The following is a 24,813-nucleotide window of genomic DNA, read 5'->3' on the forward strand; positions in this document are numbered from 1 at the left end:
AGGTGCACAGCTTCACAAATCCTTAAAAAAAATGGGTTTCACCAGTGTGGGATACTCAACCCCATTGGTATTCAGACCTAAGACCTGTGCTGGTTCCAGCCTCTTGGGGGAGCTCTCACTGCCCTTCCCAAAGTCAATCTCCTGCTAAAGGTTTCTCAGCCTCCACTTCTAGGCATTTGACATGCTGTCTCCTGTGTTCCTTTCTGTAATTATCTCCTCCCATTAAAACAACAAAACACCTCCATTTGCTTATCAGATTGGCAAAAAATTAAAAAGATAAAATATCAAGTCTCTGTAAGAATATAGAGAAAAGGCCACTCCTGAGCCTATATGTGGCAGAGTAACTGATGGGATGTTCTAAATATCAAATCAATAGGTCTCACCATTTGGAAGGTTGGCCACAACTCAAATCAGTGGGGAAAAGGTGAACCATTTTTTTAAATTGTTGTAATAGCTGGGTATCCATCTGGAAAAAACACATAATTCTACATCCACACTTCTTACCTTACTCCAGAAAAAAATGTCCAGTGAATCAAAGATGTAAACATTAAAAATGAAACCATAAAAATACTAAAAGAAACCATAGAGACAATGTATGTATAGTAATGACGACACGAAACTCAGAAGCCATAAATGAAGAGACTGATCAAGTCAGCGCCATACATTTTTTTTTTATTAACATGATGGAAATAGCCATGGTAAAATCAAAAGGAAGAGAAAAGAAGACATGCTGGGAAAAGACTTATTGCAATTTATCATAGATAAAGTGTTAATTTCCCCTAATAGATTTTTTCTTAATCTATACATCCAAAAAAAAAAAAAACAGAAAAATGGGCAAAGTATTCTAACACTGTTTACTAAAAGAAACAGATACAGCTAATAAACATATGAAAAGGTGCTAAACCTCATTCAATATAACCAAAATGGTAATTAGCCACAGTGGGATACTTTTAACACTTTTTTCTTTTTGGTCAGACAAAAGTTTGATAACACCCCATGTTGGAGAGGGTGTCAGAGATAAACATTCTAATAAATAGCTGGATGAAGGGTGAAGTGGTACAATCTCTATGAAAATTCTAGCTTTATTTATCAAAATTAGAAATGTATACATCATTTGACCTAGCAATTCTACTTCTAGGATCAACCCTGAGTTTGATGCCAATCTGACTGTAGTCCTCGCTCCTTGGAGCTCTCAACTGGACTTTAATAAGACACCTGAGACTGAGTCTTCCCCATGTTAATGTGCATAGTAAACACATACACCACGAAACACATAATTAGTAAGCACATAAACTACTAAACATATGAAATGGGATATAGCTATATGATGGAGCACTATTTGGAAATAAAAGAGAAGGAAATACTGGTACATGTAACCTCTAAACCACGACTGCCCAGTGAAAGAAGCCAGACACAAAAAACCACATACTGTATGGTTCTCTATTTTTGTGAGGAGTCCAGAAAAGGCAAACCTATAGACATAAAAGCGCTAGTATTCCTCTGACTGAGACCGTGGATGGGAAGGAGAGTGCCTACAAACAGACATGAAGAGTCTTTTTTGGAGCTGAAGGAAGTGTTCTAAAATGGGATTGTGGTGGTGATTACACAACTCTGTAAACTGACAATCATTGGATCGTACACTTAGAGTGAGTAAATTTTATGATATGTAACTAACACCTCAACACAGCTTTTTCTGAAAAACACTCTTGGTTATTGGGTACAGCCTGTACCTCAACACCCAACAATGATGGCCTGGTCTCTATCATCCACAAACAGTATGCCCCTGGCAACTTCATGCCCAATTGGTCACCACAATTCGCCATTTCTTCCAGAACAATGTTCCCCCATCCGGCCTCTCTGTTGCTTTCCACTGCCGTGCACTAGGGCTGGCATTGCCTCACTCCTGGACTCATGGCCCGGCTTGCTGTTTGGTCAGAGAGTAACGAGAGCAGAGCAGGCAAGAGACGGCCAGGGCGTGAGCCAGGGCCACATCCTCTCCCATCACTCAGAGCCAGTGCCTATTTCTGCCCCTGATGTTGTTGCTGATGTTCTGGCATCTTTCTTCTGCACCATTTTCATCCCATCTCAACTCCTCCAAGACACAGAACCAGAGAATAACAACCTGATAGGAAGCCATGATAGGTTGTGTTGACCAAGACCTTTTGTTGACAAATGGGCACACTGACTCTCAGAGACCTTCAACAGTAGCCAGGAGTCAGGCCACCGATGGGTGGCAGAGCTGAGCTCTCTCTGCAGACATTGCTTTGAGTGGCCTCGGGTCTTATATAGGGCTTCCCAGGTGATGCAGTGGTAAAGAAACTGCTTGCCAATTCAGGAGACTCCAGTTTGATCCCTGGGTTGGGAAGATCCCCTGGAGAAGGGAATGGCTACCCACTCCAGTATTCTTGCCTGGAGAATCCCATGGACAGAGGAGGCTGGCGGGCTACACAGTCCATGGGGTGGCGAAGAGTCGACATGACTGAGCTACTGAACACAGGTCTTATTTCCCCCATGATGTCTTTCCAGCTTTTATTTAGCTACCATGTTCCCAAACGCTTAAAGTATGATTGAGCTTATTCCACACAATTTAGCATTGGATAATACAGTGTTTTGAACAATTCATTAATTGCTTCGGTTTCTGCTTCCAGGCTGTGAGCTCCTTGAGGACAGGGAATTATGTTTTGACTAATTTATTAGTTCCTGTTGATAGTGAAGTAATTCTGTGCATTTAGCCTTGCAACACTGGTGTGACATGACAATGTTTTTATCCAGGATATCTGGGACCAGTAGAATCCACAGGTTTCTCAGGGTTCCACCCTTACTCCCGTCTCCTCTCACTTTTCATCCTGGGTGATCTCAGCCACACAGAAGGCTGTAACCACAATGGGGACCATCACTGACCTCCTCCCAGTGTCCAGAGTTATTTATCCAGCTGCCACCTGGACATCTCCAGGTAATCTCCTGGAAGTCACCACCTTGCTCTCTCTAGTCCTGCTGCAGTCTCAGAAATTCACCCCCACCCCAACACCACCTGTTCCTGCCGTGGACTTGCCCCTTGGAAGGTTGACTGAATCAGAGACTTCCTGGTATTAGTGCCTAGCCCTCAATAAATACAGACAAACTGAGGGGACAAGCGAGGTCCTGGTCTGTTCCTCAGCCCCTGGTCGTTGGCTGGGGGCTTAGAGCAGGTATCACCAGGCTAACTTGTCCCTGGGAGAAGAAGAAACAAAGCAGCCTTGCACAACCAGCAGAATACTAATAGCCTTTGAAAGGGCATTATTATTGATGCCAATAGACCATCTGTCCTTGAGATAAACCTAATAAAGAAAACAATGCACCCATTAGAAAGCACTTGTTCAGGCTTTCAGATCAGGACTTTGATGTATGATAAAGATGCCTCTAGGTTTCTCCAAGATCTCAGTTTCTCAGACTGACTGCCTTGTTGGAATCAGAACCTGCAGGTCTGCTGGTCTGGAGGAGGCTGGAGTGACTATTGACATTTGCTGTCTGGGCAGCTACATGCGTGTAAAATACACTGTTCTCCTTCAAAACCACTGCCATGAACCCTATCTACTAGTCCATCGACACCACCTTCTAGGACATCCTTCTAATACATTCTCCATCCTCCGAGAATGGAGCTGGATTTCAGAAACAGACAAAGGTCATCTGGAGCCCAATCTGATGAGTCAGATGGATGAGCAAGCTAGGAAATACTACATCTTGATCAAAAGTTAAGAACCACCATAAAATGAAGTTAAGAGGTTCTGATTCTACTTATGCCTCTGAAGACAGTTCCAGGCATGGAGTTCTGGAAAGATCTATGATTGATAGCCCTTCCTTGGACGGCTGTATCTTCCTGGGCCAACCCGGCTCCTCCCAGAATGCCCAGTGTCTGCCAGGGTGTTGTATTGAAGCAATCGCTGAGAATAAGCCATTTCTACAGCCCCTGTCCTAGACAGAGGCTCTTCTAGACACAGAAATCACTGCAACTGGCTTTTGGGGCTCTCTCAGTCTGCTGCTGCTGCTGCTGCTGCTGCTGCTGCTAAGTCGCTGTCCGACTCTGTGCGACCCCATAAACGGCAGCCCACCAGGCTCCGCCGTCCCTGGAATTCTCCAGGCAAGAACACTGGAGTGGGTTGCCATTTCCTTCTCCAATGCGTGAAAGTGAAGTTGCTCAGTCGTGTCCGATTCTTAGCGACCCCATGGACTGCAGCCCACCAGGCTCCCCTGTCCATGGGATTTTCCAGGGAGGCTATTCTGATGTGTTTCCAACCCCGCTCATTTAACTCATTTTTACAGTAAAGAATTGAACGCCTAACACATCCCCAAGTAGTGACCTAGGTGTTAGCGTGACACAGCAGGGACTAAGAGACGAAGTCCTGCCCCATGGGCCTGATAATCTAATGGAGCAAACCAGAGGATGAACAGCAAATGAATTAGTAACATACAGTTGAACAGTGTTAAATGCTACTGAGAATCAGGAAGGGGCTAGCAAGCGACAGCTGGCAGTGGGGTTGTCAGAGGTCTCCTTTTGAGAAGATGTTTGAACGACTCTCAGGAGCCCCCCAGCTTCACGAGGAGATGAGGGAGGAGCATTCCAGGCTCAGGGAATAAGAATAGACTCTGCAGAGCAAGAGTGTTCCTGGCACATAGCTGAGAAAGCCAGGGTACCAGAGTGGCTGCCAAGTGGCATAGGGTAGGGGAAGGTGGGAGAGGTTGGCGGGGACAGGCGAACCCCACTTCTGCCAGTTACAGCTCTGTGACCACACACAATTTTCTGAGCTTCAGTTTCCTCAACCGCAAAATACTCTTTGCCCTGCAGGGTGTCAGGAAGATTGAAAGATCATCACCTAGATAGAAAACCACGTAGCACTGAGCTTGCACGTAACCACCATTCACTAAGTACCAACTATCATCCTTACTATCAGCAGCAGCACGGCTGTTATGTTAACCTCAGCATCCGCTCTGACTCACGCATGAAGGTGTAAAAATCGTCTCCTCCATCTTAGATAAATATTCCTGCCATTCAGTCAGCAGGAAACGCCGAGACTAAAAAGCTGAATTCAGTCTCTGTACAGACCCAGAGGGACAGCCTTCTCTCCGCCTCTCCCAGAATCTCCAGGACTGCCTCTGGCCAGGTTTCAGCATGGGTCCCCTTCTCTCATCAGGCAATCCCTGGGTCACTGTCAGCCACCAGTTCAGACCACAAGGAGACAAAATTCGACACAACTCATAGACTTTGGTCCCATGTCTACATTTGGGCACAAACTTGTGTTTGAAGGAATCTGCTATTTTGCAAATGGTTGCCATCGCTATGCCCCATAGGATCCTAACTCCCCAGGCACTACCCAGTTGAAACCAAGGAAGGGGGCAGGGCACAATCTTTGAAAGAACGACATAGGCCCTGCACGTGCTCTCAGTCGTTCAGTCATGTCTGACCTTCTGCAGTACCAAGGACTATAGCCCACCAGGCTCCTCTGTCCATGGGATTTCCCAGGTAAGAATACTAGAATAAGTTGCCATTTCCTTCTCCAGGAGATCTCCCCACACAGGGATCGAACCCACATCTCCTGAGTCTCCTGCATTGGCAGGCAGATTATTCACTGAGCTACCTGGGACCTTGATTAGAACCAAATAGGTTTAAGATGACCACAAGTCGACTTCTGCTAGATCTTGAGCCTCGGTATACACTCACTGTAATACACCAGCAAGCTAAATGACACACCTGCCAGAGCCGTGACAGTTCCAAGGCTGACTATCAAAGACCAAAAAGTAGGCAGTGCCCCAGTTCCTGGAAATCTCTGCCCTTTCCCCCATATTACTGGACTAATCCTCCCACTCATTAGTCTGTGAAATTACCCAGCCTATAAAAACTAACCACATCATTCTGGGGGACTGCTCTCACCTTCTGAGATGGCCCACACTCTTGTCTGTGGAGTGGGTTTCTCTCTAAATAAATCCACTTCTTACCTATCACTTTGTCTCTCACTGAATTCTTTCTACAATGAGACATCAAAAACCTGAATCTCATTAAGACCTGAGACCAGGTGTGTGACCTCAGTTAAAAGATTGTAGATTCAAGTCCCATTCTGAGTTACACAGTATCACGATCAGGGAGAATTCAGAGTCCTGCTTTTAGGTTCCCAGGAAAAGAGGCCTCTGAACAGGAAGAGAAGCCCACTGAGGCCCGGGAGGCACGTGTTCTCACAGAACATACAGGCCAGAGACTCCTGAGGGCTGCAGATTGCTCCGGCAGGACTGGAGCCAGCATCACCGGCTGCCCTGGATCCCAAGGACACAGGTCCTGTGTAGACAGTAAACTAAGCCTGAAAGAGCTTGGATATTAGACAAGCTCGAGGGCTAATTAAATTGTAAAATGTAGTCCGTGGGGCATAAACTCCTACAAGCCCAGAGGGATCTACCACTTAGCGCACCAACCAAGCAAGGCAGCCATTTACTCAGGGGCTCCCCTGAGGACTGTGAGCACCCCTTCACCTCCCAACATGCTTCATTTGCCTCCCAGATGTGCTGGGCTGGTGGGGGGACATGGATGGCCCCTATTCATTACCATGGCCCTATGTAATGTGCCAAGGAACTGGGCACCTGGCTTGGGGCAGGCACTGCTTCTGAGAGCCCAGAGCTTTGAAAGGGCACAAAGCAATGAATTTCCTAAAGGGGCAAAAGAGCAGGGGATGGGGGCAAAGAACACAATTAGCATATGGAAAGACTTAGAGTCTGGAAAACATATTCATTGTTTCCCAAGGCAGTCTCAACAAGATTCTTCTGGAAGTTTGGATGGTGGAAAAATGCAAGAAATACTGTGCTGAGGTGAGAGTGAGAGAGATGAGCCCAAACATGATCTATCCAGACTGCCTGGAAGTGTTTGTGTCGCCCAACAGTGTGGGCTGGGATAAAGCAGCCCTGCTGTCACCCTGCCAAACCCTGACCCTCAGGAGTTCAAGGCACAGGCTCTGGAGTCAGTGAGACCCAGCACACCCCTAAACCTCCCTGAGCCTCAGTCTCCACCTCAGAGACAGGGATACTCAGAGTATGGAACCACTTCACCAGATGGCTGTGAGGATTAAACGGAAAATGCATGGGAAAGACCTCAACCTGATCCGAGACGCCCGCCCGTGAGTTGTGGCTATCAGCCACAGCCTTAGGCTTAGCCTCTCTCTGAGCTCCTGGCACTTTTCTTAGGAAGGCTGCTCTCCCTCCATGATGTGAGTGAACTACGATTCTCTCCTGTCCCTCTAGCCATCTCCACCTTTGACGTGTGCACACTTGCATTGTGCGTGCATGCTTGTGTTATATGCATGCCTGTGGGTTCTATATGAGGTTGGGGACACTGACTATGGCCTAAGCAGGGCCTGTGTGCCCTCCCTTGGGTATATGCCCACCCATCAAAGGCCACAGGAACCCTGGTCAGCTCAGACCACTCCCAGCCAGTGAGTGCCCCGCACTGCTCAGAGACGCCATGGCTATGGGCCAAAGGAGTCACATTCATAGAAGGCAAGGCCAGCCAGCCCAGGGTCCAGATGGTTTGCATCTCGGCATCTGGGTACATTTCACACCGTGGTCTCTGCCAGCGCACCAGGAGAAACACTGCAGGCTTGTGCCTCGGGAGGAGGCTCCTTGTCCACAGGACCCGGGTTGCTGTAACTTCCACCAGGCAGCAGCATTTGGTACCAGGCCCTGCCTGGAGTGGGGTCCTCAGCCATTATGACAGCTGCTGCTGCTGTTGACACTGAAACAGTGACAAATTCATCCTTCTGACAAGATCCCTTTAAATAATTCACAGGGAGCTGGGGATTAAGACACTGTTTCTCTCTGTCTCTGTTGAGATTTAAAACACCTCCAGCTGGGGTATTTAAAGAGCATATAATGGGCTACCCCTCTTGGGTCTCCCCTCCCCCTTTTCCTCCTCTTTCCCATTTCCCAAACTCACCCGCCCCCCCACCCCACCAGCCAGCCCTGTAACAAGGAGGCCCAGAAAACAAGAAAGAAAAAAAGGAGGGAACCAGTGCTTGGCTGGTCACTATGGCAACAGCGGCAGGGTATTCAGCTGTCATTATCCCAGTGCCTCACACATGTGATTATCTTAAGCTGTCGATTGAATGCGGTCCTCACCGCTGCCCAACAAGGCCTTGTCGAACAAGGCAGGGGCGGGAGCTGCCGGCCCCGGGCCCCACCAACCTGGTGCTGCTCTGCCCAGGCCCGCTCTCCATCATCACTGAGGAGCAGTTTCCCCTGAGAGAGACCAATGGCATTTCCCTTCCGCTTGGATGGATTTCCGCTCAGAACACAGAGCCGAGGCCAGCACACCAGGTTACAGGCCAAGGAGATGGGCTCTCCATTCCATGGGTGCAGAGTTTTGAGAGTGGGTCAGGCTGGCCGTGGCCAGTGGGAAGCATCCTGGAAACAAGGGAGCAAGGCACGGGGGGAGGAAAAGACTGGCCTTGAGGAGCTCCTGGCGTCATGCCCATTCTCAGGGTGCAGGAAACTCAAATCTGGCCTTAGAAGGGGACACACTCCCCCCATCCTGCCCCTCCCTAATAGTGGGAATGTGGCCACTGTGTGTGATCCACTTCAGAAACCATGCCTGCTGGAGCCTGGTTGGATAAGCCTGGGGAGGGCTTTGATCTCATGCCTTTGCCTACTGGACTTTGCTTCTGATTGTTTCCGGGCTGAGGTTCCCAGGTCTAACCAACATTCTCTGAAAGACACAATCACTGGTCACCCCCCACCAGGCACCACCCCCACCAGGCATCACTCCAGGTCTTCCACTGTCCCTTTCAAAACTGGGCTCCCAGAATAAGCTCATTTCTGCAGACATGCTCAGGCTGGAACAGCATGCAGTGAGGCCACCATCACCTGTGACTTGCATCTGCCCTTCCTGTACCTGCATTGTGTAGTTGGCTCCCAGGAATAGGTAACCAGCCACTCACAAGACCTCACCTGAGCCACTGCCTACCTGGCTCCCAGTGACTCGTTTGCACCTAAATGAAAGCGTGGACCTTTAACACGGACCATGACATTGTGAAGGCAGAGCTCTCACTCGGCAAGATAAGTCTGAATATTGACTCCAAAGTCGTTCATGTTGGTTGTCCTCTGTGACACTGGGAAACATGTTGGGCATCCCTATCTTCAGCAGGAAGAGAGGTGAGTGGGACAGTATGTACAGAGAGGAGGGTGCGCCACAACTAGACCCCCGCCTTCTACCAGCAGAGGAGCACCTCGAATGCAAGAGGGGCCGCTTCAGCCCAACTGACACGGCGTCCCTGGATGGAAAACAACAGCTCACCTCTCTCCCTTCCCAGGAGTCCTCACTTCCTCAGCATTCGCCAAGACCTGGGGGCGGGAGCTAACCACACGCTCCTTTGTCATCACTTGGAGCCACCCATCTCCAGGGACCACCTGCATCCTCCTGGATGCATCCATCCTTCCTGGCCAGGCCTCACCTGCCCGGGGAGTGGGGTTGCACCCTCAAGGCTCCCCCTGGACTTGCTACTGCTAGGTCTGTCGCTTCAGTCGTGTCCAACTCTGTGTGACCCCATAGACGGCAGCCCACCGGGCTCCCCCATCCCTGAGATTCTCCAGGCAAGAATACTGGAGTGGATTGCCATTTCCTTCTCCAATGCATGGAAGTGAAAAGTGAAAGTGAAGTTGCTCAGTCGTGTCCAGCTCTTAGCGACCCCATGGACTGCAGCCCACCAGGATCCTCCATCCATTAGATTTTCCAGGCAAGAGTACTGGAGTGGGGTGCCATTGCCTTCTCCAGGACTTGCTACTACTCTGCCTCTAAAGCCCACACATTACACACCACCTGCTCCACACCTCTCCAAACAGCTTGCTTTAAAAAGTGATCCATGGGTACTTAATAAGTGTATGTTTCACTGGCACTTGGCTTTCAAACCTACCCTTTCCCTTTGTAGAAAACAGAGATTTTACCTTTCCTCGCCCTCTGTTCCCTCATTTCTTGATGATATATGACTCGCCCTTCCTCACTCTCATTCAGGGGCAGAAGCACAAGTGAGCTCCACAGTCAGACAGGCCTGGGGTCAGTCTCCGCAAAACCCCTAAGCAGTTCCGTGACTTTGGATCCTTGCCCGCAAGCTCAGCGTCTGCTCTGCAAATCTGCAAAATGGGAGAAACACTCCCTGGCATGCACGGTCCTGGTGAGAATTCGATGAGGTGGTACCACTGATGTCCAGTGCCCGGGACACAGCTGGTACTTAATGACAGTAACTAGTAGTAGCAGTAGTTATCAGTATTCTTAATAATAGCTCTGTGAGTAATAACAAGGTGAACCCTCTGATGGCATTCTCACAAGAGCCACAACCTAACAGAAATGCTGGAAAGTTGATCTTGCATCTCAGGCCTCCCAACCCCCATCAGTCCCCACTCTCATCCCAGGCAAGTTAAGTCCCTCAGACAAGAATCACTGCAACCACTAGCGCTAGTCAGGGCAAGTGGTATTGACTGGGCCTTGGAGTCTACAAGGAAACTAAACACAATTTATGCTGCCAACCACTCTGTAAATAAGATCTTACATTAGCCATGTGACAGAGGCAGAAGATGGACTCAGAAGTTAAAGAACTCAGAGGGAAATGGCAATAGACCCAGCACATCAGACTCCAAATCCTGGGCTTGCTCCTTGATGCTACCAGAAATACAGTGGGATTCAGGCCAAATGATCCTTTCACTTTTGGCTGTACCTGGGGGTCAAGTCAAAGGTGTATCCCAGGGCTGCCCTGTTTCCGCACAGGTCAGGCGCCTTCTTCCAGAGCCAGGCTAGAGTCCCCATCTGGCTGCTGCCAACCCTGAGCCTCCCTCCTCCGCCTGTTTTCCTGTGGCCCATCTTCTACAGGTCTCTTAACTCTGCCTCACCTTTCTTCTCATGCTTTGTCCTCTCCTGCAATAGATTTCTTCTTTCACCAAGGAGACCAGTGAGGAGCTGTGGGTCAGGGCTATCAAGGCAACGAGACCCTGTGGACCCCCCTCAGCTCCATCAGAAGCCCTGTTTCCTTCCAGGGCCCTGAGGGCCACTCTGACCTTCACCAGGCAGTTGGTCCTCAGCCTCACATACCGGTGGGAGAATGGTTCCCAGGGTTGGGACAAGGGGCATGGTAGGGGTCTGCCTTCCTGGAAAAGATTTTAGAGAAAAGACATCTGTCTGTCTGGACAAATGAGGGTTAAGCCTGCCTCTGAGAGGGGGAGGGGGAATGGGTGACCTCTGGGGTTCCCTCCTGGAGTCTATGGACAGAAATATCTCCCGCTCCACTGATGAATGAGTCTGTGAGCCATTTTCAAGAGCAAGAAAATAAATCTGTCAGATAGTCAGGTTCTGGTGAACCACCACAACTCCCAGAGTTCTTTAACACAGAGAGTCAAGAAGCATCTCTCCCTTAATCCATCCCTCCCTCCACACACATACACACGGTCATACTGCATGTACTTCTGTTGCAGGAAAGGGGAACCCTTCCAGGGCTGGAGAGTGGGCTCCTGTCTAATACTCAGGAAGGCATTATCTCAGGAGACATACACGCTGACAAAGCAAGAAATGTTATCAGGAGGGGGCACCCGGGTGGAGAGAGCAGCAGGGTAAGGAAAACCAGGACAACTGCTCTGCCATGTGGCTCACAATCTCAGGCTTTATTGGTAACAGGGTTAGTGTCCCGGTTGCCTCTGGCCAATCATCTCGCATGTGCCCGTATTTGATGTGACTTGGGTCCTTCCTGGTGACACTCACATCTCTCAGCCAAGATGGACTCCAGTGCAAAGGGTTCTGGGAGGTTGTTGGGAGATATTATGGGTTGGAGTCTCCTTCCTCCTTTGGGCCCCTTCCAAATTATCCCAGTTAGTTTTCAGTGGCAGTATCCTGTTCCTTATCGAGACCTCTTGTTTTAAGACAACTCATGCAAGTGGTTATCATCTTGCCTGACCAAGATGAGCAGTGTCAGTCAACGGTTCCCTAACATTTCTGCAACCAGTGCAATAATTAATATTCTACTCAATGTAATAATTCATATTCTACCCAATGACATTGCTCATCTGTAACACTCTAGTCACCTCTCTGTCAAAGGCACACACATGCCCACAAAAAAGAGCTCAAGTAAAAACCCAGTGACAGCAACCACACATGATGAAGTCAGGCAGAACAGTGCCCTTGTCTGGCCCACCTTTCATCCCAGGGGATCCACCAGCCTTGGCCAACCCACCCCAGGGCTGTCACTCTTTCCAGAGCAGTGTCTGAATCCCATGGCTCCCTGGGCCCATGGCTCTGTCCTGAGCCCCCAGCCTTTGTCTATCACTGTCTCTGTCAAGCAGGTGATTTTAAACTTCCATTCCTAAAAGACATGTATTATATATATTAAAAAAAAATGTTTTAAGTGCCTCGGGGTGTTTTGTTCCTCATTGCTTCATAAAAGTGACATTAATAGCCAGAGAAGAGCACTGCTGAGTGCAATTACAGAGGATGTTTCAGGTATGAAAGCTGTTTTGAGCCTGCTAATGTTTCCTAATTACAGGCCTTTTGGTAGTGAGAGAAAAAGATAAAGAGTGGGTGGGAGGCGCAGGGTGGGAGCTCTGACTTATCTCAGGGGTTTACCTGAAGAGGGCAAGGGAAGGGGGAGGGGGAGGGGGCAGGGCAGTTGGAGGCCCACCTGCTGGGAGGCAGGGCCCCTCGCAGTGGAGAAAGCAGTACTTACTCCTTGGTAACAGCTCAGGGGAAAGATACCACTGTGTCCTAAACTGTGAGAAAATCTTTTAGACACTGAGCCTGAATTCGACGGACCTCCAGCAACTCAAAACTGGAAATTCTGTTGGAAGCCACTCTCGAGCACTGCAGCATTTCACTAGGAGAGAGGGTACAGCGTGGTTTTCAGCAGGCGAGCAGGCAGCAGAGGGTTAGATGGCATTCTCCAGCCGTGTGATCAGAAGCAATTTAACAGTTGTTCAGTGCTTTGGTTTTCTCTTCTGTAAAATGGGGCTGTTGTGAGGACTGATGTACACCTGGCTGTAAAGCACACGGGGCCTTGCGATGTAGTATTCAATTTCCTCTTTCTGTGCCCAGCAACTATTCAGCTTTCTGGTACCCACATCCCAGTTCCTTCTGGAGAGGTACTCCCTCCAGCCCTTCAGCCCATGGCTCCTGGTGGGCTCAGCCCAGCACAGGGTTGAAACAAAGGACCTGAGAGTACCACTCAGTACTTCCTGGATGCAGGGACTAGATCAGGGCAGGTGTGGGAGCCAAATTGATATAGTCAGGCCCACTCAGAGCTAATTCCAGAGCTTCTGCTGGGGGATTCCAGAGGAGGTACTGGCTCTTCCCCAGGGGATGATGGATGAGGTTGTAAGAGCTAGAGCCACTGCAGCCTTCTTATGACCAAGAGGAAACTCAGCAAGGAGCCAACACCAGGGGAGCAGAGAGAGGAGAAAGGTGATGGGGAGAGAGACAGATTGATCTAAGGATTTGCACCCAGCCACAGAGGAAGCCACATCAGCCCCTGGACCATTTATTCACATGAGCCAAGATACCTCCCTTAAGACTGACTTGCGTTTTTCTGTCCCTGGCCACCAGGAAACCCTGACTGATCCTGAAGCGTGGCTCCCAGCGATCAGTGACCAGTTCCAATGCTCCCAAGTCCCAGGCAGGGGTACCAGTCTGAAAAAGGATGCCCAACTCTGTTCTCCTCTGCTCTCCTGCCCCTGCAATGGCCAGAAATTCAAACACCATACAACTCCATTCACAAAATCATTTTGCCCAGAGCTAAATGTCTCCTGGATTTGCCTAATTTAGCTCAGGCTTTTCTGTCTTAATTAGCATGATTGAGTCATCAAAAGAAGAAGAGAGAAAATCCAGGCCTCCAGAGGGTGAGTACTATGCTAACAGTTTCTGAGTGTTTACCCAGGAAAACTTTTTGTCGACATAGTCGCATATACGGACTCGTTCCCATCCTCGCCCTGTTGAGCAGAGGAGACCCTGGGACTAAAGGAGTCTGGGTGACAGGCCAAGATCACACAGCCAGGGAACTGCAGAGCAGGAACAGGAGCCAGATTATTTGATGCCAGGGCCTGAAGCCTTCATTGCTGCACCATAACCTTCACACCTATCAGGCCAACTAAATTTCTATTGATTTTGCTTAGTCTTGGAATAAATGGGGTGCTATCGGAGTGGATTTCTCTCCTAAGTGCGCTGTCCTTACTCCCAGGATGTGGCAGCCAGTGAGGGTGCCTGGAACTGGATAATGGGGAAAGGGAATAGCCAGGAGGGTCCTCAGGAGGGCGGTGGGGAAGGACAGCCCCTGTGTGCCCCTCTCATGGGCGTGCCTCCTGTTTGAGGAGTTGATTTATCAGACACATACACAGGTACTCAAACGAGGGTTGTGCCCTACACACTGGCCTCTGCGGAAGCTCTCCACTTAGTTCAATAATACTCTCATCACTTAAGATCTTTCCAGAACTCTGGAAACTGCCTGCAGAGGCATAAGGTGAAATCAGCTCATTTAACTTCATACACCCACACCCACAAACACATACACTCACACATGTATCACATAGAAATACACACACACACATATCACACAGAAACACTCAGATGCACATATACGCACAGGCACATACACATAGACATACATAAAACTGGATATGCGCTCCCCAGGCGGCACTAGTGCTAAAGAATCCACCTGCCAAAGCAGGAGGCACAAGAGACATGGGTTCAATCCCTGGGTCAGGAAGATCCCCTGGAGGAGGCCATGGCAACCCACTCCAGTATTCTTGTCTGGAGAATCCCACGGACTGAGGAGCCTGGCGGGCTACAGTCCATAGGGTTGCAAAGAGTCGGACTGACTGAAGCGACTTAGCACAGCACAGCACACAGATATAAACACACATTTCACATATTTACACTCAGATGCACAGACACACACACACACAGACACACACTCGGAGCACAGGCACACACACCCTGCTCAACCTGAAGGCTCATCAGGTTTGGCTCCAGACTCCTGCATCTTTCCTCTGTCAACCTTCCCACCTTCCCATGATGAAGATTTGCCAACATTAATGTGGTAAACAGAACATGTCACAGGTTGTGAGAAGGCGGTTCCACAGGGTAGCACAGATGGAGGTGGAGTCTGGAAGCCCGTGAAGTGCTCTTTCAAGGTAACTCAGGATCTGTGGATGTGCACACGGCGGCCACATGTTACACAGTCACAGACTCCCACACAGAGGCTGTCGGCTGCCCACGTGCAAATAGCCAAGGAGCCCTGGCAATATTCTGCGCAAGTAAAAGGCCTTGCTTGGATTTCCAACAAGCAAGGCGTATAAGCCTCACTATCAGAGGGACCCAGCTTGCCTTCCTTATCCACCACAGCCATTATGTGAAAGCAGCTGGACCTTCTGGAGAGTGTCCTGGTCTTCTCCGCCATGCTCATCGCAGGAAAGGTGGCTCTATCTGTATCACTGATTAAGTTTCTTTAAAAGATACTGACAATCAGTTGGGTATTGGGAGATCTACAAAAAACATTTTATTGGGCTACAATAACCCTAAACTGAGCATCTCCTGAGCTCAGAGCCCTGTGTTGAAGATGCAGGAAGCATCATGAACACACTGCTCCTTCCTCATTCTATGTGGCCGACAAACATTTACTGAAGCCTGTCCCTGCTGGCCCGGGGACAGAGATGAAGCCACTCCTTTCTCTGCCCAGTGGGAGGAAGCACACATCAACGCAGGTTTAGCTCACAGAGTGATGGACAGTTAGGAGTTGGCACCAAGCCTTCTGCTTTAGGAAAAGGGCCCCTACCATGGAATCCTGGTGGGGAGGGGCACCCCAGAGGGCTCCCCGAGGGGAGGGGAAAGGAACTGATACTTGAGGGACAGACAGGAATGCAAGGGGGGAGAGGGAAAAAGGAAAAGAGGGGAGAGGACCAGGCAGCATCTAGGAACAGTGGTTGTCGTTCAGCCACTTGGTCTTGTCTGACTCTTTGTGATCCCACTGACTGTAGCTCACCAGGCTCCTCTGTCCATGGGATTTCCCAGGCAAGAATACTGGAGTGACTTGCCATTTCCTTCTCCAGGGGATCTTCCCGACCCAGGGATCAAATCTACATCTCCTGCATTAGCAGGCAGATTCTTTACCACTGAGCCACCCGGGAAACCCCTCCAGGAAGGGGGACAACCTTTAAGGCGGACCACGGAAACCATGAGAACTAGCACTTACTGAGCCCTGTGGCAGCTGAGCACCGCCCTGAGTGTTGACCACAGGACCTCTCAGAGCACCCTCCTGCCCAGAGCTTCACATCAACATGTGAAGGTCAGGACCCTTTTGGAGCAGGACTGTAAAGAAGGGTTAGGGAGAGGTAACTGAAGGCAGCCCAAGGGAGGAGGGTGGAGGTCACAGGGTCATGGGTGAGGGTCCTGGGATGCCCTCTGATGGGAGTTCAGCCCCTCATCCCCCCAGCATCTGTTACTTCATAAATATATTTGTTATTTTCTCCCTCTGCTCACCAAGTGGCCTCTGATACAGGTTAAACCTAAAGGCTTTAAATTAAAGCTGCAATTAGATTATAAAGCAACATTTTGCCATTTGAGCAGAAATACTTTCTGGTTTTGACACGCAATATTATAATCCATTTTCCAGAGATATAACTGAAAACAATTTGCAGGCTATGTGTGGGTGGGCAGTCCAAATCCTTCCCGCATCTGGCAGTCCTTGAGTACAAGGGTGAAGATAATCCAGGGAAACCATAAAAGGAAGTCTCCTGGCCTCTCTCTGGGGAGCCTACCTCACAGGCCATGTACCATGGATAGGGTTCATTGAAATGCCAGCTGGGCCCCCTGGTAGAATCATAGTACCCTTTCTGGACCAGGCCTACCAGTTCCCTGGAGACCCACAGGCTAGCAGAACAATGCCCACCCACACATCAAAATCTTCGGTACGCATAGTATCCTGACTGCAGGGGCCATCGAGGGACAATTTGCTCTCTTTCTGGGTTGCTGGGGCGGGGCTCATCTCCTCCCCTACTGGATCCCAGGAAAATGCAGACCATTCACCCAGCCTCCTGGCTTCTCAAATGCCGGACCCTGGCCCCACTCCCCAGACCCCTTTATCACCCAGAAGTACTCTGTGTGTCTTAAAGTTAAGCACTGATTCAAGGCCACGGCCTCGAGTCCTCCTCCAGTCTCCTTGAGAGCCCCAGCCTCTGTACTTTGTCACAATGCTCCTGGCTTCACTCTTCTTTTTGGGGTGATGTCACACTACAAGATGCTGACCCCCTCCTGCCAAGGTCCTCAGCTCCTCACCCTCCAGGCCCACCATTCTCACATAAGCGTAAGTAAGGATGACTCCACTGCCACACAGCCTCCAGGTACCCCTGATTGGGGCTGTCACACACACACAGCCTGGACCTCAACTAGGTCCTTACTACAGCCACAGTCCTTCCAAAGAGTCCAGACTCTCCCAACTCACCAGCAGTGGCAGTTACCTCCCAACCTTTTCCTCCCTCCTAAAACCTGCTATTTAAGACTCCCCACCTCCACTCTCCCAGCCGCCCCTCCAACCTCAGAGAGAAGATGGGAAATTAAAACACTTCTTATTTTACAGCTTCTATACCAATCCTGAGTCCTCCCATCTCTCTGTCCTGTCACTTCAACAACAAAGGCATCCCAGCCCCTGAGAGGCACCTGCCTCCACAGCCTCCCTTCCCTCTGCCTCCCGTGCTCTGCGTTCCCTCCTCTCACGGGCTGTTCCACTGCCTCACCTCCCATTGACCCTTCCACGTCCTGCTTTCTGGCTTCTGACCCTGGTCCCTTCTGAAACCATCAGCATGTGGCACCAACAGGGTCCTTGTAACCAAGCCCAGTGCACCATCCAATGCCTAGCAGCACCTGCCACCTTTGTCCCCTTCCTCCTTGACCCCTCTCCCTGGGCTTCTGTAAGAAGACCACCTCTTGGCTTTCTCCTGCCTCTCACTCCTTCTCATCCCCTTCCCGGCATCTCTTAACTTGGAATATTTCCCAAAAGGACCATCTGCCTTGGGAAGGAGTTCAGAAGTTTAAAGAAGACAGGTGGTATGTACAAAAATCAAGGAGAAAATTAACCAAAAGTCACATCAATGACTTAAGTCATGGGAGAAAACATGCAAAGCTCCCACTAACAATGTAACTTGTAGAAGAGGGGCAAGTCCTTAGTGTCTGGGCCGCTTGAAGAGTTGCTGCACCATCAGCTTTCATGAGGTCCCCAGTGGGAGTGGGAGGCGTTCCCTGGTGGCCTGCAGTGTTCCCAGCAGGATTTAGACCTGTCAGTGTGGGCAAGATTGGCCCCTGCTCGTGGCCACACTTTGGGAAACACAGTTCACCCCAGACCTTTCCCTTGCTACCGCAAGGCTCCATGCCTGCACCCAGAAGTGAGAACCCGGGGAGAAAGCACAGGTGAGGCCTCAGTCTGCCTTGGGGCCTGAATCCCAATGTCCCTAAGACCCTGGGTTGCAGAGGGGCCTGAGGCCACAGGCTGGAGGTGACCAAAGGCAGGGAGGAGAGAGGAGGTGTAGGGTTGATGAGGAGATCCAGCTAACCCTGCCCCTGCCTCACAAGAGTCCATGCATTCCCCCTGTCCCCTCCTTTCGTGATTAAGCCTCACAGAGAGCCAGCCACTTGAGCCTGAGATGTGAATCCCATCCCACCTCCTCCCTCTGCCTCTCCCCACCCCAATGTCTTCACCCACTGCCAAATGCTGCCAAGGCCTCCTGCTTAGCTTTGCTCCAACTGTCCTGAGTGTCCCATTTTAATCTGATGCTTCTGACCGATCCAAGACAGCTGCAAGAGCCTTCTCTCAACTGTTCCCTACAATCATGTCAGCAAGTGTGACAAGATCCATCCTTTACCTATAGGATAAAGCCAAACGGCTAACTCAGCAGGGCAGTCCCAGTTCCCCACGCTGTGCACTGCCCAATCCAGAGCCCAGCCCCACCTCAGCACTATCCACACCCTCCCCTGGTCCAGACACACAGACTCTTGTTCTTATGTCGTTTCATGACTCCCATCCCTTTTAACCAGCTATTCCTCCTACTTGGAATGTCTTTCCAGACTCCCTATTTACTGCCTGTCAAACTCCTACTCAGTCTCCAAAGCCCAGCTTGAGTGCACTTTTTTTGTAAAGGCTTCTTGTCTCCCTCTGAAGCGTCTCACTCCCAGTTCTGTGCCACACCTGTCAGTCTCCCCACTGCCACCCAGGAGGGATACATTTCAGCTCATTCATGCATGTGGTGGATCCCACAGGAGGCCATGAGCTCCTCAAGAGTATTCATCTTTGCAGCTACGGATTCTGACCAGGTGCATGAACACTGAACAAATGAATCCAGAACATTGCTCTAAGGCAGCGCCAGGTGAAAGAGCACCTCAGTCTTTCTGAACTCTAGCTCCTCCTCATGCCCTGGACCCTCTTCAGCCCCAGGGGCATCTGGATCTCTGTCCTCCCCATGACCGCTGACTTGAACACCCAACTACTGACAGCCACTGGCCCCAGTCCCACACAGGCCTTGGCCACCTGCTGCTGCCTCTCTGCGGATGGGCCATGGACAAAGCCATTTACACCTGTAATCCACATCCCAGAGGGGCAAGTCAGGCCCTGCTCCCATGACTGCTCATCAGGATAGGAGGACAGACGGTCTGACACTCACCCCTGATGCAGGATTGGCGGTCCAGCCCAGCTCTGCAGTAGCCGTCCTGGTGTCCATTAAAGTTTCTGAAGGTCAAAAAAAAAGAAAAAAATGGTGCGTCAGAAGAATTACTGGACAATGAAGTTACTTAGGACTGTAAATGTCAGTGCTAGGAACCCTGGGCTCCTCTGCCAAGCCTACAGCTGAGGGGAAGAGGCCTGCTAGGAGGACGCAGCTCGTGGCAGAGTTAGGTGCAGATCTCAGGTGTCCTGATACTAAGGCTCTACTGAATGACCCCAAGCCACTTGGGGGATGGTGTGTGACGTCATCTGCCTACTCATCACTTTAACCCTGAGACATGGCATCTTCTCACATCACTCAACCTATGTGTTCTCCACAGGCCATGCTGACCCAATAGCCAAACCTAATTCCCTCCACAAGTCTTTCTCAGCCACCTCCTTCTGACCTGTGACTCCCTACTCCTTTCTCCCCACTCCTCTCCTCTGCTTCCCTGTTGACATCCATGTTGACACTCTCAGCTGATTTCCCTTCAACTTCTCTGGCCCCAACACTCAGTCCTCCTGCAGGTCCTTTTGCCCAGATACATGGCCCAGATACATGGCCACACCCTTCCCAAGACTCTGCTGAAAGCTCATGCAGCTTTGGCAAAGGCCCAGATACGTGGCCCAGATACATGGGCCCAGATACACGGCCACCCCCTTCCCAAGACTCTGCCGAAAGCTCATGTAACTTTGGCAAAGGCCTCACCCCAAACACAAACACACATCTCACACCCCAGGGGCCTGCTTCCTGGTCACCAATTCCTCTGGCCAATAAGGGAAAGACAGACACCCTGACTTAGCTATGAGCCCCCAGGGGCACCAGGGTGGCTACAGTACATACACCAAGATCACTAGGCACCATGTAGCAATTACAGAACTGATATTTACTACAACTGTTTTCGGGCAGATAGCAGTGAAGTGTCCTGAAAACGGGGCACCTTTTTCCTTTTTCTTTCTTTCCTTTTCAATCTATTATTGACTGCTGTCAGCCCTACCTCTCGATGGAAACGTCTCCCCAAAACCTGACTAGAGCTTTGATCAGCAAGTCCAAAAGCCCTTTTGTTTGCAGGGGGTTTGTCTGTTGTGTAGAGGGGTTTGCGTGTTTTGGCTGTACTACACGGCATGTGGGATCTTTGTTCCCCAACCAGGGACTGAACCCATGCCCTCTGCATTGGAAGCAGAGTCTCAACCTCATGAGACCACCAGAGAAATCCCTTTTTAAAAACAACAAAAAAAAAAAAACCAGCAGCTTTACTGAGGTACAAATGGCATGCTATAAACTGCACATAATTAAAGCATACAATTTGATAAGTTTTGACATATACTTATACCCATGAAACCATCACCACAATCAAGATAAGAAACATAGCCGTCATTCCCAGAAGCTGCCTGTCCCTCTGTAATCCCTCCTTCCCTCTTGCCCAAGCCTCACCTGTCACTGTCCCCAGGCACTAACAAATCTGTTTTTCGTCACTATAGGTTAACTGGCATTTTCCAGAAACTTATATAAATGAAATCATAGACTATATTTTCTTAATCTGGCTTAGCTCGGCATAATTAAGATTCACCATGTTTGTGTCCATCAGTAGTTCATTCCTTTACATTGCTGGGTAGTATTTCACTGTATGGAGAGACTGCATTTTGTCTACCGATTCACTTGTCATTTCCATTTTGGGGCTACTACATGGGAGCGTATGAGAGTTCCAGCTCATCCACATCCTTGCCAGCACTTGGCATGGTCAGTCATTTTTAATTTTGGCCATTTTAACAGATGTGCAGTGGTATCTCATTGTGGCTTGAATTTTCATTTCCTTAATGAAGAGTGATATTAAGCATCTTTTCACATGATTTCTTGTCATCTGTATATCTTTTAGTGAAGTGTCTGTTTGATATTTTTCCATTTTTAAATTGGATTGTTTCCTTATTGTTGAGTTTGGTAGGTTCTTTATTCTGGATACAAGTCCTTTATCAGACCAGATGGTCTACAAATATTTTATCCCACTTTACGACTTATCTTTTCATTCCTTTAATAGCATCTTTCAAAGAGCAGAAGTTTTAAATTTTGGAGAAGTCTAATTTATCAACTTTTTCCTTTTATGGTTTGATATCATACCTAAAAAAAATCTTTCCCTAACCCAAGACTACAAAGGTTTTTCTCCTACCTAGGTCTATGATCTATTTTGAGTTAAGTTTTGCCTAAGTTGGAAGCTATGGGTCAAATACATAATTGTGAGGGTTTTGGTTTTTTTTTTTTTTTGGCATAGGGAGTCCAGAGTTCCAGGACGGCACCTTTCAAAATCACACAATGGTGCTCTTTAGGCTAGTGGAGGTATCTTATGCACTTGAACTTTCCAAGGCATGTATCAAAGCACCAGGCACAGCACACCCTAGCTGAGCAGGCGGCTCAGCAAACATGGGCGCAGGACACAGACTTGATTGATATGTTGTTCCAGTTTCTCCCTACTCTGTTCCTTTTCTCCTGAACATCCCTCCACCCTCTGTGAACAGTCATTCTCTGTTCTCTATTCCAGGCATGAGATGGGAAGCACGCATGCAGAAATTTGGGCCCCTTAGGAAACAAAAGAACTCCTGGCATAAACCAAAGGATTAGGAAGAAACCTACCCTGCGGGCAGGACTAAAGCAGTGAAAATAAAGTGATAAACGAGGAGCTGTGCTGAGCCGAGGGGTATCCTATGCCCTTGTCTCTCAGTGCTCAATCCCAGAGAAGGGATGGTGGGAGTCTGTCCAGGTGACAGGGCCTTGGACACCCAGCACCCCAGCCTGGAGTGACCCCACCAGGCGGACATGGCATAGATGGAGCAGACAGAGTCTTTGGGCCAGAGCAGGTCTAATGAAGGGACCCCAGAACCACCCGATGGCGACTTGCATGGACTATACCCATGGCTCAGATGGGGTCCAGGGAATCTCTCAATGGGCACCAGTATGGACAGGTGCTAACAGGTCAGGGAGGCACCTCCTCACAAGCTGACACTACATAGCCCACCGTGACAGCCGTTCTGCCTCCCAGTGGAGTAGGGGCTCTCGCTGCAAACAGGGGAGTAAAGCAAATACAGTGAGCTGGGTTCACTAGCCCATCCAAGCTCACTTGGAGTTGGATCAAGAGTAGTGCCCCTCGCATAACTGAAGGAACGCAAGCACAGGAACAGACTTCTTGAGTTTGTTTTCTCCTCTGATTCTTCCAACAGCTGGGGAGGCTGGTTCCTGCACCGAGCAGCCCTCCTTCTCCCCCGCGTCTCCACTTCACAGCACTAATAATGATCATAATGACACACCAGATTTACATAATACATGCCTCCAAAGGCACTCCATGAGGCCCTGGAGAAATTCATCTCCATGATTAAAATGCCTTCGCCAGGTGGGCCTGAAGCAGGAGTCACTGAACCCACTTGGCAGAGTTAGGGACCAGGGTACAGAATAGCGTAGTGCCTCTTCAGGGTCACACAGCCTCCCATCCTGATGCTGATAGCCTCAAATCTCAGCCTGCTGCCTACTGGGCAGACATGGGTGTCTGCGGACTCTGCAGTGCCCTGGAATGGAGGATCTTGCTCATACAGCTAAAAAACCATCAAAGCACCCCCAGAACAGCATATATTGCAATAAAAGTGTGTATGGAGGCACTCCCCAACTTCAGGATCATGCTGAAGTGCAGTGAAGAGCAAAGGACATGGGCAGGGAGGGAACGAGAGTCCAGAAGCAAAAGTAAGAAACAGCTTTCCCTCCTAAATCTTCCAAGGACTGGTTTGTTCTGCTAACCCCATGAATACGATCTAAGAGTTCATTATATTCATAGTTACCTGCTCAAGGGCTATAATTGAATCTGTTTCTAAATAATGTTTTCCATCCACCTTCTTGGACAGAAGTTGCAACGAGAAGAATCCATTTCTCTGCATCCTGCCCGCCGTGGAGACGGAAGGCCACCAAACCATAAACCGTCCACTCGATATGATTAAGGGCAGTTTCTTTTCTGGCACAGAGCGCTCCTGATTATGGCATTACACTCTGGTGGGGGCTGAATTAAAGTGATTTGAGGAGGTTTACATCTCCCTGGAGAAGAAGAGAGTGCTTATTTGCATTTATAAAGCATATTGAGAGTTCTGGCAGAAAGTTATGGTGGAAGCACAATTAAATATTTACCATCACTTCTGCTTTCAAACAGTGGCATGGGGACCAAACCAGCTGGAGGTGCATGTGTTGCTGTCAGATCGCACGCCTGCAGGGCACATGACTCTGGGACCCATACCCACCACCAGCCTCTGCTCTCTGGGTGTGCGTGCTCACTGCCCAAGGGAGAAAAGCTGGGGAGGGCACATGGAGGGCAGAGAGGGTGCTGGTGCAGGCAAATGGGGTCCAGGCCCCACTTCCATCACATAGTGACCATCTCTCTCCCCTCCCTCCTCATCTGCAGAACAGAGGAGGGCTCGTTAGAGCTCAAGGCCAAGAGTGGACTGCGTGACACAAAGCACAGCAAAACGAATGCTTTTATTATTATAACTTAACCACTCCAAGCTTCAGTTTCTTAGCTATGAAAAGGATCTAACGATGGCATCTGTAAAATACCTCTAAGATTTCTAAAAGAATTAATGATCATAGATACCTACTGATCATCTACCTCCTTCCTTTAAAGACCCAGGAGTGACATAAGCGGAGAATACGGCAGCAAATCAGAGCAGTGGGTCCCCTGGAGGGACTCTTGGTCCAGGGGAGAGACAAGAAGCAAAGTCTCACTCTGCATTCTGTTCTGGCTGAGACCAGGAGAAGGAAACCAAGAAACTCAAGAGAATGGACATGTGGGGAGCAAGTGGGTCCATCCCCAAAGACACATGCCACTGTCTCTGGGCAAAGGCAACCCTGGCTGCCTGGGCAGGGGTGGGCTATGGTGGGGGCGGGGAATGGAGACAGCCACCTGCCACGTGGGAGAGATGACAGAGTGACCAGGAGAAGCAGAGACAGGTCAGTGTGGATGAGCTGGGAACCATCCCAAACCTAAGAGGGGGTGAGGAGGACCGAGCCAGAGGGGAGGGGAGGCCACAAGGGGAGACAGAAGGGGGTCTCTGGCAGGAGTCGGCCAGA

The 24,813-nt window shown here is 49.6% G+C and overlaps 1 protein-coding gene across 2 annotated transcripts in view; it reads right to left on the minus strand.

Annotated features, from left to right (window-relative positions):
- EPHB1 (EPH receptor B1) overlaps positions 1-24,813 on the minus strand; it is a 453,923-nt gene that overhangs the window by 298,291 nt on the left and 130,819 nt on the right. For both annotated transcript variants that reach the window (XM_018050923.1, XM_018050926.1), the window contains exon 2: positions 19,681-19,745. In XM_018050923.1, the coding sequence (XP_017906412.1) occupies positions 19,681-19,745 (65 nt within the window). The remainder of the gene's footprint in view (positions 1-19,680; positions 19,746-24,813) is intronic.

This window comes from Capra hircus, chromosome 1 (assembly GCF_001704415.2).
Source record: "Capra hircus breed San Clemente chromosome 1, ASM170441v1, whole genome shotgun sequence".
NCBI lineage: Eukaryota > Metazoa > Chordata > Mammalia > Artiodactyla > Bovidae > Capra > Capra hircus.